We start from the raw sequence: 17,258 nt of genomic DNA, 5'->3' as shown, positions 1-17,258 counted from the left end.
AAGGTTTAATGACATTCACTTTTACACCACATTCAAAGTCTTTGTCCTGGTCCTTCAAAAGTGTACAAAAAGTTTTAAGTGAAAATTCAATTCCAGTGATCCATGGCAGGTGTTTTTCTCTCACATTTCTAAAGCCTTTTCAACTGCAATGAAAAAAGAAATCTTTGCCTGCGGGTGTCGCTGGTGAGTGATTTTGCCTGTCAATCATCGCCTCTGCTCCGCCCCCCCCCAAAGGAAAGGATAGGGGAGGGGAGGGGCGAGGAGGAGAGTGGGCGGGATTAATCGACTGTGACCTCACTGTCGAAGGGCCAAGCTCAGATTACTTTTCAGCCTAGTTATTCAGAAAACCCCAGACCACAGAAAATCCACTGAATGTTCTAAGTTCAGGTTTTTTGGGTGTAATTGAGGTCATAAAACCCCAAATAAAACATTGAAAATAAAAAAAGTGAAAATGAATGTCATGAGACCTTTAACTAGAATGGCGGTGTGTCCTCCTCAGAGCTTGTCTACCCAGAGATTGTCTACCCAGGGCCCACAAACTTTGGAAGGCAGTAATAGCCGCTTGGAATGGGAAAAAAATCTTCTTAAAGAAGAATCTGAAAATGTCAATGACAGTTGATGAAACCCAAAGTTTATATTATTAATATGTTAAACGTTTTATTATTCTAGATTCTCATTTGTTATTTACAATTCTTATTCAAAGAAAAGTTGTTTATTGAGAAACAAGTGTTTTTCTTTGTAAATCAAGTCAATAGCCAAATAATCGAATATCGAATCGAATCGTGAGCTTAAAATCGAAAGTCGAATCGTCGATTAGGCGCATTCTACAACCTAGAAGGAAAATAAGCTGATTTCAACACACACTCTGCATATACAGTATAAGGCCCAGTTCATTATTAACTACCTACCTGAGTCAGAGCTGTACATGTAGACAAATTTGGTCCATTTGTAGTGGTCGACCACCCCCACCAGGGCGTCCTGGAGCTCGGGCCTCAGCTGGATGACGAACTGGTTGGCCGTCTCGATGGGGAAGGATGGTGTGACAAAGCACACGTGCAGCGCCCCACAAAAGGACATGAGCATGTTCACCGTCTTCCTGTCATACAGGCCAATGATGGCGTAGACACCTTTGGAGAACTGCGAGCAGACTGCCAGGGATAATGGGAGAATCAGAGAGGAGGGAGGGAGTGATAGAAAGATAAGGAGAAAAGGAGAGAGGGAGATGAGGACAATATTATGGCTTGAAGCTATGGCTGGAATCTTTGAGTTATGTTTGTGGAGGTTGGGAATTTTCCATGACTCAGAAGAAGAGGAAGCCAAGTCGTCTTGTTATGCTGTGTTTTGTGATCTTCTTCTTTCACTGTGCACCTCATGGTGAATACTCACAGAGATCAAAAGGCTCTGTGCTGCTTGCTATGCATTACATTTTCCTTGCATTATAGAAGAGGCTGATGTTAGCAGGCAAACAAAAACAAAACAAGGAAAAGTGACTTTAAACAGTGATGCAGGTTCAATGTGAGAAGCACATTTCAAACAGAGTTACACATGTTCATCGAATGTATAGCTGTACACTGAAGCATAACTACACCTCAGTGATGTTGCTATGAACACGTCCTTTGTCACATAGAAATATGAAATGACACATTAAAATCACTATCAATGCGTCCAGGGGATGCACATGACTTTTACCTCGATAATGCTGTGAACAACTTCTCTAAACGCTATTTTTAGTCACGAGTATCTGCCCTCACTCTCGCAAAAATGACATAGGCCTCGGAAATGCACCGGAATACATAACATTTCTGAAAACAGATGCTTTCCAAACCCCTGCAGCATTTGTTTTGGAGCGGTACTTTTGTAATTTTGTTTCAAACTGAATTCTGGGAATCGCAGTTCTAACAGATAACGGAGGCATTGGAAGTGTCACCAAAAAGACTACTAAAATGGATGTTACACAGTAAGACATTAAATGGATGCAATTAATGCCATTGAAGGATGACAGCACGCTATCATCATTGTTAGCTAGATTATCTGTACACACTTTTGTCTGAGCGTCTGTCCCGAGAGACGAAAGGGTTGATGGAGGCTATGTTCACATTCATCAGCAGTGGGTTAAAAGGTTACTTAAACAGACTCACAACACTGAGAGGGGACAAACTTGTCAGACACAAATCTTCCTCCACTCAGCCATCCATGGCTAATAACTGTCAGATGATGCGTGTAATAAAAACTGTGAAAATTTTATTGTCCCTCCAGTCCTATCCATCATAGCAACACATTCTCACAGATAGGCGTCAGATATTGCCGCTCTGTCATTTTGACTCCCTAATGCATCACTATAGGACTCCAAAAACTAAAAGGCACGCGTTGGAGCTTCAAATGCTACTCGAATCAAAACTTTGACCAGCTACCTCGGTGGCTTACCTGGTAGCAGTGCTTGGCTGCTCACCGCAACCTCCCGCGATCAAATCCCACAGGGCATACAACTTTCTTATTCTCTCTCCGCATAGTTTTTGTGAGGTTAGGGTTAGGATTAGGGTTAGGTTTAGGCATAGTTTTGTCAACATGCGACGTCGCCATGGGGTCACGACATGTCAAAACTTAACTTTCAGGGCGTCCCGTCATGTCAAAACTATACGTTTCAGGGCTACTGACAGAGCTGCGAAATGTGACGCCTTGGGAGTGAGAACGGGTTGTATAGCTACCGTAATCAGCTATGTTAATGACAGCAGAGGTCAATGCAGTAGACACGCATCCATTCCTCACGCACGCATGCACGCACGCATGTACACACGCATGTACACACGCACGCACACACGCATGCACACACTCACGCACGCGCAGCATTCAATGCACAAAACAAATCCAGTCGTCCAGTCTCCTCTCACCGAACTCGGCTCGTATGTCCTACTTGTTTTGACGGGTCTGTAACGCGTGCTTGAATTTAGCTTTTGAACAATCCCTCAGGTAGTGGTGGTGGTGATGGTGGGGGAGGGGGGGGTCTGCTCAGCGAGCCCTCCAACAATGCATGACTCGCACACTGCAATCAATCTCCGTCTGCTACTGAGATACTGGGGGCCCTGGGTGGTTGAGAGCAGCACCACTATGGACCTCCAGACACCACTGAGAGGGAGGAGGGTGTGAGTGTACAGTTTATTGTGGGAGTTACCCTCGAATCGGAACAAGCATTAAACAAAATGTCCAAATAGTATGTCAGAGTGGCCTCCACAACAACTGAGAAATGTGCAATGCAGAGGAGTGTTATTCTCAGTATGGGAGAAAGACGAACATTTTGCTCCATCTGCCTGTCTTTCTGTCTCTCTGCCTTCCTGTCTCTCTGTCTCTCATGCCTCTCTGCCTGCCTGCCTGCCTGCCTGCCTGTCTGTCTGTCAGCCTCTCTCCCCCGTGCCCATACGCGCCTTGGGGAAATGCACTCCAGGGATGTAGGCTTGCCGTTCCCTGGCGTGCACAGCTTTAGCTTGTGAAACTCATGAGAGATTTAGTGCCTGTGTGAAGAGCAACAGAGCAGTGTTTATTTCTGCAGAGAGAGAGAGAGAGAGAGATATGGGGGGGATTCAAATACTACAGGAAAAAGTGGCAGTTGAGGTTAACACAAAGTGAAAAAAGGAATACAGAATAGTTTCAGAGAAAAAAAAAATGAAGGAAGAGAAGAAGGGAAACCAGCCCTGTCAGTTAGACCACAAAAGCGAAATAGAGATGGACATACCACATGGTCAACTATTCCATTCCTTTTTCTCTCAGTAATAAAACAATAGCATTGTGTCCTCATTGGCTGGGTAATTTACCTTATTTTAAAATTAAGGGGTGAGAGGGAGGAGAAAAGCAGAGAGCCACACCAGAGCACAAAAATAACTAGAAAATGTGCTCCTCGGAGCACAAGTCTCCGCCAGCAGACCCGGGTCGTCTTGGTAGAACGGGTCGTCTTGGTAGAATGCGCGTGGTTTTTGGTGTTCTGCAGGGGCGACTGAATATGTAGTGTCTGCATCTAAAAAAAAATCTTCTTGAAGCAATGTGTCATATGGGAGTCCTCGTAATTGACTGGTTTGTTCAAATGCTTGTCTGTCTTCTTCATCTTCATTGTCTTGAACAGTTTCAGCAGTTGATTGGTGTGTTTGATCTATGTCAGTTTTCTCTAGTGCTACATAATGTATTTGATCAAGGTGGCCAATTGTTACAGTATTAAGACTTCGGCCTTGTTGTGGGATCAATTCAACTCTATAGTCCTCTTCTGTGTTACTGTTGTAGATGAGTATGCTTTCTTAGCTTTGGCCTTCTGCGCCTTTGCTTGACCAATGTTAGGTGTTCTCAGAGGGACACACACACGCACGGACGGACGGGTGATTTGTACTGGAAGGTACTGTTCCAATCAAGACTGATTGATCCTGTCTTACCTCACTTCAAAAGTCATGAATTGCCTTTTGAAGTGACACACCTATTTATAGGATTTTATTTCGTCATGCGTCCCTCTAGCCAATCAAAGGCATTGGTGTCAACATATTGACACGTGTCACGTGGAGCTTGACCAATGTTAGCTTGGCTAGGGGCCATGCTAACACACGGCGGGACGAAGCGAAAACATACTCTCCACCTCCGGCGGAGACAATAATGTCATGAGGCAGACTCTCCAATAGTGTGAGAGCACTCCCTTCACCTAACATGTCTGTCTGTCTGTCTGTCTGTCTGTCTCCTTCCCACTCGTCTCTCGCCCCAGGCTGTTTCTCTCCCCACCTCCAATCTGGTTCCTAGGATAGCCCCCACAGGCCACAGCCTGCTAAATAAACACTTTACCTGGGCAGCAGATCAGAGCCTGGCCCAGACCAAAACGGTCCAGGCAGGGGGTAGAGGAGTTCCAATTAGCCTCTTTACAATCATCCCTCTCTGCAAATATCACTCCATCTGCGCATCAGCGCTAGCAGGTGGAGAAGGAAGACCCGATCCCTCCATCACTCACTACTCTGACAGAGGAGGTGGAGCAGGAGGAAGAGGAGAGCCTGTAAAAGCGGACGCAGGTTCATTAGGAACTGATAGATACCATTCCATAAACAACAAAGCCTGGATAGCGAGCAATTACGCAATTTTCCAAATCTCAACGAGAGCTGACAGGACAGTACACAGCTAGTAGGTCTCTCTTCCTCATTCTGCTAGAGATACCAGCTCTGCTGTTACACCAGAACAGTCATTTAGCATCGCACAACGCCCACACGCACACGTGTGGATGACAAGGAGCTGTCTTGTGTCAACGTGAGGGTTAGCTGGGCTGAGTTACAAAACACAACGCAGTTTAACAAGCTTTGTTCCTCATTACAGCACACAGTATAGCTGCTGAGATTCATGACAAAGTGGGGATCAAACATCTGTTTCCGCAACAAAAAACATGACAGCTGAAACAACCCAGGGACTGTCCCTCTCTCCTCCTCCACCGCACCAAGCTTGTCCCTCGTCCCCACCAGGCAAGTCATATTCTAACACAAGTCATAACTGTCAAACCCACACATCTTAAGTTGGACCCAGCTGCCAGAGCCTCCTGAGAATGAAGAATTGTTTTAAATGTGCAGTAAGTCTGTGAATTCAAAGCAGGACTCAGAACAGCAGCTGAAAGACAATGAGGCTAACGAGAAAGAGAACAGAGTAGATGTTTATATGAAAATCATTGGCTCATTACCACCACAGAATACTGGTTTTGGCCTTGGCGTAGCTCAGGGTCAACAGAGCTATTTGTGTGAATGCTACGCAGTACGCAGTCATTTACGCAAATGGACCATTTGAGTCCATTTGTACACTCAGATCTAAATGAACACTGAGGACTTCACTGTGTAATCCTCAGATCAGAGGGTGAAGAGATTTAACCACAATGTTTTCCTCTTCCAAACATGCCCCCCTTTTCCAATCTGCACGCACGCACAGACGCGCACACACACGCACACACACCTCACATGTACACAAACACAACATTGCCCTGCAGCCATGAAATTGTGTTCTCGATCAAAGTCCTGATCTGGGACCAGATTTAACTGATTTGCATTGACTGCTGTGGGCAGTTCTCCTTCCCCAGGACTCCTGCTGAGAAAATCCATGATGCCTCCACATTCATCAAACCAATAGCCTACTGTACAGTACCTGCCAGGCTGCCGTCCAGTCCAGTTTTCTCTGCTATCATTGTTTTCTTCTTGACAAATATCTGTCCTGTCCCCAAATGTCCAAAGGGAAAACTGACACACTGTTGTGTTCAGCTGACTATTTTGATGTCCCATGAACCCTGAGGACAAACCCGGTCAGCACAGCTGTGAACAGACAGCTGACACGGCAGCTACACAGTAAAACACAACTCCCATGAGTCTGATTGACACGAGCCACCAGGTCTGAAATGACAGCTTAACCTCCAATCCCCAACCCCCCCCTGCCTCCTCACTCTCACATCCCACATGAGAGACTATGTTTTTGGGGCGTTCTTTCCTGCTGGAGGGGGTTGGTGGAAAGAAATGTTTCTCTATCCAGATTCCCCATGCAAGTAAATCCTCATCATAGCCCTGAATAGCATGGAATACCACCCTCTTTTTCACTTGGGCAAAGGTGGCAAAATGTGGGCCAAGCTGATATAACAATCACATTCTTCAGCAACACCAGGAATGTGCCAATCATGCCCGAAGCCACCTCCCTCCCCATCTACTCTCACCCATAGCTCTGCTCGAGTCACGACTCATGGCTAAGGATAAGGAAATATTGCAGTCGCCCGGACCGCTAGACCAGCGGTCGAGGCACCTAGGCTCTAATGTAGCCTGACAGTGCATCGCGGGTTCGAGTCACGTTCCCGACAAACTTTACTGCATGTCTCTCCCCATCTCTCTCTTTCCGTTTCCTGTCCATCTCCACTATGGCTATTGAAGGATTTGACTGCTTTGAGAAGACATCTAGATCCATTTTTCCCAATGTTTCATAAGCATGACGAGTGTACTTCCCGTTTCAGTTGCTTACTTGCTTCAGGAGAACAAAGTTAAAACTAATTAAAATAAAAAACTAAGCAAAACAACAACTACGCAGTACAATGAAACAAGATAGACATAATGAACTTAACGATCTTCACAGAATATGATTTCTAAACAAAATGAAAACAGCATTCCATGTTTTCCCCCATAAATATAGATCTAAATATATTTCTCGCTTTTGTTAATTGTCTAAAAATATTAGAAAAAACTTTTTTGTACAAAGACTTGAACATTATATTTCATGGAAAAACTAAACCTAATATTGAGTGATCATAAATATTGTTTTTAGATCTAATCCATCCCCTGCAATGGCAGTAATAGGATTGCCTATACATTTAGATTGTAAGAAAAATAAAATGTATTACTGTAATCCCAGAAGGGGAAATTTGGTTGTACCAAAACAAATACTGCAACAATATAGAAAAGCAGGAAATGTAATTCATTTAAATATGTAAAAATCTCAGAGACATGTTATACACTTGGTACAGTGTGGTTTATTGCTGCAAAAAGGAACATGAGATGTGTGTGTTTCAATGTACCTGTATTTGACCGCTGCATAACCTACTGTATGTGGCATCCCCATGCCTGAGAGGAACTACGCACATCCCATCAACTGCTAATAATACATCCGTCCTCGAGGACTGCCCAGAATGAATTACACACACTCTCACTTTCTACACCGTCCTCATCTATCCTGTATTGATCAGGCTGACGGGCCTGTGTGGTTCTCAGTTCATCGATCAGGGCTCGCTCAGAGATCAGATCCTCTGAGAGTTGGGGGGAAAACTACTGCCCAGATTGGAGTGACAACACAAATTGTCTTTTCCATGAATCCTAATTAGTCTTAATAAACAGTTTGTTAATAGGATGCTTGGCTTGGGCATAACACCAAAATGCAAAGCTGATTGCTAAAATAATCTAATTCTAACTTAGTCACTACCGGTACATGGTTTCATTTTGCTGCAGTCTTCTTGTTTGTTGTTTTATGGACAATTTCATCATTAGTATTCTGTGGATATGGGTCTTCTGCCAGAAATAGCCAAAGCTTAGCCACCACACATGTTTTATATCAAAGAGAGAATCAAAGAATATCAAAGAGAGAATCTAGCGATTCAGCAGTGTCATTATTATAAACCCAAGTCAACAGCAGATTATGGTAATGTGATATGCAAGTGAGGAGAAGAGTGACTAATATGTTGCATGAACATGGTATGGTATCCGATGCAGTTATTTTTAGATGCATGAAACTAACTGAGCAAATCCAGGAAGCTCTTCCTCTCATCATGTGTGTACAGTGCACACAGAGGTACGCACACCTGCACATTAACCCATTAAGACCTGAGGCCGATTCTAAAAATGATTTCTAAATTCTTTTTTTTTAACATAAAAAAAATAAAAATAAAATATAAAAATATAAAAAAATAAAAATATAAAAAAATAAAAATATAAAAATATAAAAATATAAAAATATAAAAATATAAAAATATTAAAAAAAAAGATAAAAAAAGATATATATATATATATATATCTCAAAATATGTTGTTCCAGAGATCCCCACATGCAAAGATTTGAGTTACAAATGTTCGCTTTAAAAATATATATATTCAAAGATTTGCACAAATGTTCACGGTAGCAGATCTACAAGCTATGAGCTTGTAGATCTGCTATTTTTGAATAGCCAAAGAAATCTTAAAATGACACAGCTGCGTTCCCGGTCTAAATGGATTAACAGCCACTACTACACACGCATGCACACAAATGCTACATGAAAGGTCACATATCACGTGATACACACACAAAGAACAGAAGTGCGCCGATCACTGACACATAGAGCAGTCACATCATTACCATCTCTGTGACATCACATACAGTACACTGCTTTTACTGTCAGTAATAAATGGCTGATGAATCAACACATTCAGTGATCTACCCATTTTTACACTATACAACCCCCTTCTCATCTCTCTCTCTTTCTTAGGGCTGTGAATCTTCTGCTATCTCACGATTCGATTCCGATTCTTGGTGACGCGATGCGATTCAAAATCGATTTTTGGAAATTGTGAATAGATTCTGAATCGTTGATAATAAGAATAGCGATTCTTACATTAATCGATTTTTCCAACAAAGCTTCTCTCTCTCTCTCTTCTTCTATGTGTGCACGTGTGTGTGTGTGTGTGTGTGTGTGTGTGTGTGTGTGTGTGTGTGTGTGTGTGTGTGTGTGTGTGTGTGTGTGTGTGTGTGTGTGTGTGTGTGTGTGTGTGTGTGTGTGTGTGTGTGCATACATGTGTAGGAAGTGACTGGTCATAGGAGCCAGCTGATGGGTATCAGCTACCTCATTCATCCTCAGGGACAAGGGCCCATTCACCCCTTGGCTTTTGCACTCACAGACCCCTGGGAGCCACGGGCATATCCCCACTGGTCCCACGCACACACGTTTGCATTACTATACTCGTGAGGACGTCAACATTTTAAGATGGCAATTTTACAAAAACAAATTTGTGCTATATTTAACCCTGACCCTGAAGCCGAAAATAGCCGATGTACAAGCTCACATCACTCACGTTGCACCACAACGACCTCTAAATGCTCAAACCTAACCGTAACCCCAACCTGAATCTTCTCCTAATTGAAAGCGTACATCAGAAAAGAAACAACCATAAAACAACTATTTCTGGCCAGGACTGCTGGTGTAGCGGTCTGGGCACCTAGGCTATGTAGCCTAACATTGTGTTGTGGGTTCGAGTCCTGATCCTGATGGCCTTTGCTGTGTGTCTCCCCCCCCCCCCCCCCCCATCCATATTTCCTGTCAGCCTACTATCCTATCTATAACAAGTAAGACGCGCGAACGCGGTAAGCGAACGCAAAAAAAGGAAAAAAAGAATGAAAAAAAATATTTTAAAAAAAGTAACCAATAAAAAAAAATTTTGCGTTAAAAGGAGCATCTTAGAAAAATACAAATTCACAAAAAAAAAACTTGGAATGTTTTTGAACAATTCAACAAAGTGTTTGAAGTGCCTGTTTCACCCACTTCCGGGGGGCGGAGCCAAAATCCGAGCCCGATGTATTTGTTCGTAGACCCCCACTTAGGGGGGGTAGAAAAAGTTTTAACATGGGGTTTCAATGGGGAGTTTTTAGGAGCCTTCTCCGGGGCGTGGCTTCCGGGGGAAGGGGCGGGCTTAAACGCAACCTTGACAGGTGTGTTCAGTTTTCAAAGACCTTTCATTTGATGTATGGTACGTCTAAATTGGACATTTACTTATCTCAGAGGAGCTGCACACAGGCAGTGCACACAGAGAGACAGACAGACAGAGACACAACCCAAGCAGGGTTACATAGTAAGCTCCACTTGGTCGGAGGCGCGGCTTCGCCGCGCCTCCTCCCGCGTTCGCAATAAAGGCATAAAAAGCCCCCCAAAAGAATCTTGAATAAAATATTTCTCTTGTGAGGACCAGGTAAATTGTCCTCACAATATCCCTTTCCGGAATTCCACTATATTTGTGGACACACACACACACACACACACACACACACACACACACACACACACACACACACACACACACACACACACACACACACACACACACACACACACACACACACACACACACACACACACACACACACACACACACACACACACACACACACACACACACACACACACTTCTTAGTCAACTCATAATGAGCAGCCCCTTGAGCCTCTTTTCATGCCTGCACAGGCCAACCCACCACAGCAAGCATCACAGATATAGCAATGCTATTTTAGAACGAACGATAACAAGCAGGAATATGTAAGACATTTGTTTTCTTTCTCGCAACGATTTGAGAAAATGGTCAAGTTGACCGCCAACCAGGATATTCATAGCCTCCTCTAACATGCGTGTGTCACCACGAGGCATGTCAAACCATATGTGTCAAACTACATGAGACGCCATGTTGTTGAGTGAGAGTGGTGAGTTAACCCACTAAGACCGGGAAAGTATCTGTCTTTATAGATTTTAACCACTTAAACCATTATCTTGTACTTTGGGCTATTCAAAAATAGCACATATACAAGCTGTAGATCTTGTAGATCTGCAACAAAAAAAATCATGGGTATCAGGATTTTTTTTTTCAAATCTTTGAATATATATAATTTTTAAAATGAACATTTGTAACTCAAATCTTTGCTTCTGGGGATTCTACAAATGTCTTCTAAATCCTAACAGTTTTTGAAAAAACGTATGTTGCTATAATCAGAGGTTCTCAAACTTTTTCATGTCAAGGGCCCCCAAAATGATATGTATTTGGCCACGGACCCCCAACTCAAAATATATTGTTCCAGGGACCCCCCAGAAGCAAAGATTGTTCACTTTAAAAAATATATATATATATTGTGGAGTCACAATATACACATTTTTATGATTTTTTAATAGCCAAAGTATAAAATAATGGTTAAAGTGGTTACACAGATGCGTTCCCGGTTTTAATGGGTTAATAACGGAAACACAAAGGACAATGTGTAGATAGGGCGATAATGGTGTCAATGAACAGCTGAGGTCAAAGGTCAAGGTTTAGTAGAGCATATTGGCCCAGTGTAATTTAATGTCTACACAGATCAATGGTAGTTTATGGGGAAAGCCAATAATCTAGAAAAGTTTGCACTCTCGAATCAAGACTTACCACAGGGTGACCCTGGTGCAAGAGGCCTGGTGGCCTGGTGGTGTTGAGCCTCTTTGGACGCAAAAATACATAATTTACATAGTGAAAAAAGGGTGAGCATTTTGGATCGGTCCGCAGACCATTGCCATGTTTTGTTTTCCCTGTTGGCTTTAAATACAGTAGGCAACCAGACAATTGGTGGTAGGCAGCCAATAAGGAATGAGGCTGATGAGACACAGTCTGCCATCAATCAGCTTGTTAACCATGTTGTGGCCAAGAGGGCTACAAGGAAATACTAGGTCATACAGAAATATACATTATGAACTAAATAAATACTTCATACATCAATTTGGAATACATCCAACATTGTCAAAATAACATACAGGCCTGTAGCCTACTAAGAACAAATAGTTTGGCTTGTAGAAAGCTATTACACACAAGTCACCTACAGGCATGGTCACCGCTATGCAAACGTGCTTATGGTGACCTATTTTACATGAATGCTTCAGCTCAATGTCTGCAGTCATTGGATTCTGTGTATCAAAGTGCATTAAGATTGTAGACATCTTTTACACATCATTGCACTCTGTATGAAAAAGCATTGTATATGTAGGCATACCCACTGGTTGAGCTTTATATAGTATATATATATATGCCACTCTACTTGGTTTGGTCCCTTTATACCTTTGTACATACCAGAAGCCATGGACACTAAAACCTCCGCTGGCATTATGTTTTTTTTAACCTTGACTGTTCTACATGCTTGTAGTGAAATGGCAAAGCTTTTAAATACACTGTCTCCTTTGCATGGAATACCTTCCAGAAAGACTTGAAGCTATCAGAACTGATGATGCCTTTGTCACAATCTTAAAGGACTTAAGAGAGTGAACGTTTTGGAAACTGTCATCGTTTTAGTTTCAGTATTTGTGCCAGCCAAATCCTGCACTTTAATTTATGTTTGCTTTTAATTGTTTCTATGTTTGTTCTATTGTACCGCCCTCTTAGCCGGGTCCCTCTCTTAAAGGATATTCAACATCTTAACACTTCTATCTGGTTAAATAAAGGTTTAATCAAATAGACAAATAAAATTGTGCATAGGGTAATACGCGAGGAAGCACAACCATGATAAGCACCATTAGACCATTATAGGCAATATAAACTATACATATTTGCTCAGAATAATGATTGAATTATGGTGTGTCACATACAGTATGTGTCATGCATCATACAGTACACACAGAGACGCACAGACAGCGGTGAAAACATCTCCGGAACTTTGGCCTGGCTGAGATAATAAAAGCAAGTTCAGATTGAACAGGCTTCAGGGAATATGGCTGCTGCTACTATGGTACCATTCTGGAAAGAGGATTCTTAATGATGGTTTCCATCACTGTGGAGATAGCTTTTCTACACAGCCATATTGCGCCTAGACATCCTGCATGTGTAGCCGTCTTGGAGCTGTCAGCATGCTATGTCTCAGTCAGTAATAAATCCTCTCTGTCCATCTTCCCTGCTGCTACAGACTGTGTGATCCCACTAGCTCCATCCCTGGAAATACTGGACGTCCATCCTGCAGCCTGACCCTCATATACATCATATTCACACTGAAAAGAGTACTGTCACATTAATGAGACCAACGTGGCAATGTTTACATTTGGTAAGACACCCGTCCCCTCAGTGGGTGGAGGAGGAGAGTGGGTGGGGCGGAACTGATGTCAGATCCTTGTTTAAATTGATACAGAACACCCCTCCCCCCATCACAGCTAGCTGTGGACAGGATGAACTGAAAACATTTTATACTTGTAGAGAGATAAAAGGAGGTGGCTTTATCGACTTACTGTAAAGGGATATTTCACCTTAAAATAAAATAAACATTAAAACAATATATTAAAAAAATAAAAAAGGGAGAAATCACGGCCCCCTCACCCTTTAGAAGAACAATCTAATGCGTGAGGGAGCTGTGATTTGTTTATTTTAATGTTTATTTTATTTGAAAGTGAAATATCCCTTTAACATGTAATATACAACATAATACTTCAAACGTACAGATCAATCCTCAACTCTGGAAGTAGATAATTTACAGACAGAATTCATTCTTTCCTATTGGCTTAAACAACACACCAATTCACCATTAACAAAACAATAGGCTAAGTGATACAGTAATTTGCCAGTCTGTGTAGAAGCAACCGTTGCTAAATACTACTTGCTCCAACACTAAGCTGGGGAGAGAAAAGGTGCTGGCTGTAAAATCATGAAACATGGTGTGAAAATGGATGAGGTATTCTTTAGGGTTCTTAATACGGACTCATGCTGGCGGGGGGAGTAGATGCTCCTTTAAATCAGATTATCCAGCATGGGATATCTGCAGCTCTTATACAGGCTAGAGTGTTAGGCAATATCTTGTTAACAAACAATGTTCAGCTGCAGCCCGTTAGCGGAGCAAAACATTGATTATCTAATCCACGTAAATAATCTGCTTCTGTGCTACTGAATATCCACTTTATTTCCAATTCCAGGAGGATTGAATTTTTCTGCAGCCATATTATTAGCACTACATCTGAATTAGAATATCCTTTTTAATAGCAGCATCTATCTCTCTCTCCATGGCAAAGTGACCAGCAGGTGGAAACGGAATAAAACAATCCAGACGGCCAGAGACTTTTTTTTTTTGCTGTTTTCCATCCGTCCGTCAGTCCGTCCGTCCGTCTGTCTGTGTGTGTGTGCAGCTAATCTCCGGCACTGTTGTACCGATTGGCGTACCGACATGCCTTCGTCCTACTCCACCCGCCCAACACTCCCTGCTGACAAACAGTGACGCCTATCACCCTCCCCCGCCCGGATTCCCCACCCCTGAACACGGGACAATTGTGTTCGTGTACTGTAGATGCTTGACAAAGCCGGATGCACCACGGTGGATTCGAACCCACTACCTCCGTGGTGGTGCATGGGCAGACACTTAAACACTAGTAAAGTAGCCTATATGCTATGAATGATTGGATACCAATCCGTTGCTAATTCTTGCTCTGAAACATGTTTTTCCTTCTTTGTTCAAAGCACATGACATTGCCTGTTCCGGGTAGGGAATCGTTTTAAAATTAACATATCAGCTCAAATCAGCCAAGGCGGTTAGTGAAACATTCTGGCCATGTTCCAGTAGGCAACGGCAGATCTGCTTAGATCAGACAATCTTTAAAACTAAATCTGACAAGGTTTGCAACAATAGGACATAAAGTTGATGCACATAATCTGTTTTTGAACAGACCACTGTTTGGATAATAAATAAAAAAAACAGAGCCCCCTGTTAGCTTGGGGTCCATTTCATATGAAATGTTTGAAATATAGCTAATGGTTTCTATAGTCGCAATACGGCTTTATCAAACCAGCTCTGAGCACCAAAGCATATAGCCAAGGCTCTCCTCACTGAAGACACAACACGTATTAATGAGATGATATGACCTATATTACACTTGCTATTTATTTTCCAGAATACTAATATAGAATATCAGAAATACTGGTGGTCAGTGTCGTTTCAGAGAAAAACGCTCTTTTGGAGAGTCAAGCAACAGATTGAGGAAACACAATTTCACAGAAGAGAAAAATGCCAGCTGTGTAAAATGCATTTGACAGTAAAGTCATACTGTACTCACAGGCATATGTCATGGAGAAGCTGTTCCCCATCTTCACCATATCCACCTGCGGCACCAATTTGGGGATGTCCTGGTGATGGGAGAGCGCAAACCGAAATATCTCATATTCCTGCGAGTCAATTGGGAATAATCCTCCTGTGGAGTGAAGTACAAGGAACCATGTTATTAAAGAAATGTGCTCCAAGAGGTCATGGTTTACAGTTATTTTAGAACAGCTAAGGGTATTAATAGGCACAATACTGAGCAGAGGGCCTAAAACTCCCTTAGCCGTTCATGATCTCTGTAGGTAAAATCATTACCAAATATGGCAACATGAAATTCATAGATATATCACTATTATATAGATATGTTTTTAATAAATTCGTTTTTTTTATATTTTTTTTCTAGAAAGCAGCCCTAGTCCCCAACTGCCTACACACAAACAAGGCAGTTGCTATGCAATGTTTAAAATCAGATGGGCTCCCCTATTGCATTAGAAGCGTCCCCAAATATTGTAACTAACTTAAAAGTTACTGTTTTTGTAAATGAAAATTCACAAATCAGACATTTTTTTAAACACAAGTGTTTGGCCCAGTAAGCTCATGTCATGCATGAAGTCACAGGTGTGTTTATCAGAGCATTGAATGTGACCCAACCAATCACAATCAAGGACACAAACTATCCGTTTTATAAATAGGCTGTTTGACCCAAATTGAAACTGATGATAATCAGGTTTACATTGATTGATTGATTGATTGAATACTTTATTAACAGTTTGCAAAAAAAGCACAGAAAGTACAGTTCTATACAAAAGGATAATAAAGGGATTAAATCCAAGAAAGCACTATGGCTTTCCATTGGGGTCCCTCCTGTGTATTCAATTCATCGAAAAACATTTAGACTCTTGATAGACATGATAGACTATTTAGTGCATCACTGTCTGAAATAAAACGAGGCAATTGCAATGTAGACGAGTAGAGCTCTGTTTAGTGCAACAATGAGTGCAAATTATTCGTGCACCATTCTTACCTATATTGATGTTACTTGGAAAACTTGAGCTCGAACCCAAGCACATCCCCAGTAAACTGGCGATGCAGAGGATGGCGAGGCTTCCCTGCATCTTTCCTGTTGCATTGGGCTTGAGGAGAACGAGCCAAAATCCAAGCATATATACGGTCTGTCCGCTGTGGTTTAAGTTAAATCTTCCCCGAGTTCTCCGTTCGCCTCCGGGTTATATCTGCTTCCACATGGATTCAGCTCTCAATACTCTTCGACGGTGAGAAGAAGAAGAGCGATCGACGATATTATATTATATAGCCTCGATCTCTTCTCTGTCTCCGTCTCCTCCTGCGCGCTGTTGATGCTGATGCTGGCTGCGTGTCATTGGCTGCTATTGTATGAGTGGTGAGCAGAACGCAGAAGAGCAGAGCGCAACCCACAAGTTCTCCTGGAGACACGCGCCGTGTAAAAGCCCAATTTATACCCCCTAGTACTAGTATAGTTTCCCAAACTGTGGGTCGGGACCCATATGTGGGTCGCGGACCAATTTATGGGTCACGGGTAAATGTCTCCTTTTTTCAGTTTCCTACATTGCAAAAACATGTAGATTTAATTAAAAAAATATGAAGAAAAAAAAACTTTTTCAAAAGTATTTCATAAATGAAATGATAAAATCAAATAATTTCCATTAATTGAAAGAAAGTTTAAGAAGTAGTGAAAATAGCAGATCTACAAGCTCAAAACAAGTCGCATGGCAACATGTTTGTGAGCTTGAAGATCTGCTATTTTCACTAGCTTGGGGAGACAACAAATTTAACTTTTGGGGTCTCGAGCTAAAAAGTTTGGGAATCACTTCCTATTTTCACGAGCTCCTCATTTACTTGTACCTCTACCTTCTTCTGGGTTGGTTTCATTCTTGTCTGCGAGCACTCATGAACAAACACTAGCCTTGGGTCAAGAGCCTTGACTCAAGAAGACTATCATA

General features: G+C 42.2%; 1 protein-coding gene across 1 annotated transcript in view; it reads right to left on the bottom strand.

Annotated features, from left to right (window-relative positions):
- LOC308076592 (glutamate receptor 1-like) overlaps positions 1-16,398 on the bottom strand; it is a gene marked incomplete at its 3' end in the record, with an annotated part of 65,251 nt that extends 48,853 nt beyond the window's left edge. The window contains exons 1-3 of the mRNA XM_080416994.1: positions 16,304-16,398; positions 15,296-15,430; positions 909-1,148 (exon numbers count right to left, since the gene is read on the bottom strand). Coding sequence (XP_080273120.1) covers positions 909-1,148; positions 15,296-15,430; positions 16,304-16,394 — 466 coding nt within the window. The 5' untranslated portion in view covers positions 16,395-16,398. The remainder of the gene's footprint in view (positions 1-908; positions 1,149-15,295; positions 15,431-16,303) is intronic.
- Between the last annotated feature and the right edge of the window lie 860 nt (positions 16,399-17,258).

The sequence above is a fragment of the Gymnoscopelus braueri genome (assembly GCF_963280865.1).
Source record: "Gymnoscopelus braueri genome assembly, chromosome: 20".
In the NCBI taxonomy this organism is placed as follows: domain Eukaryota; kingdom Metazoa; phylum Chordata; class Actinopteri; order Myctophiformes; family Myctophidae; genus Gymnoscopelus; species Gymnoscopelus braueri.
This window is presented reverse-complemented; position numbering and strand designations above follow the sequence as displayed.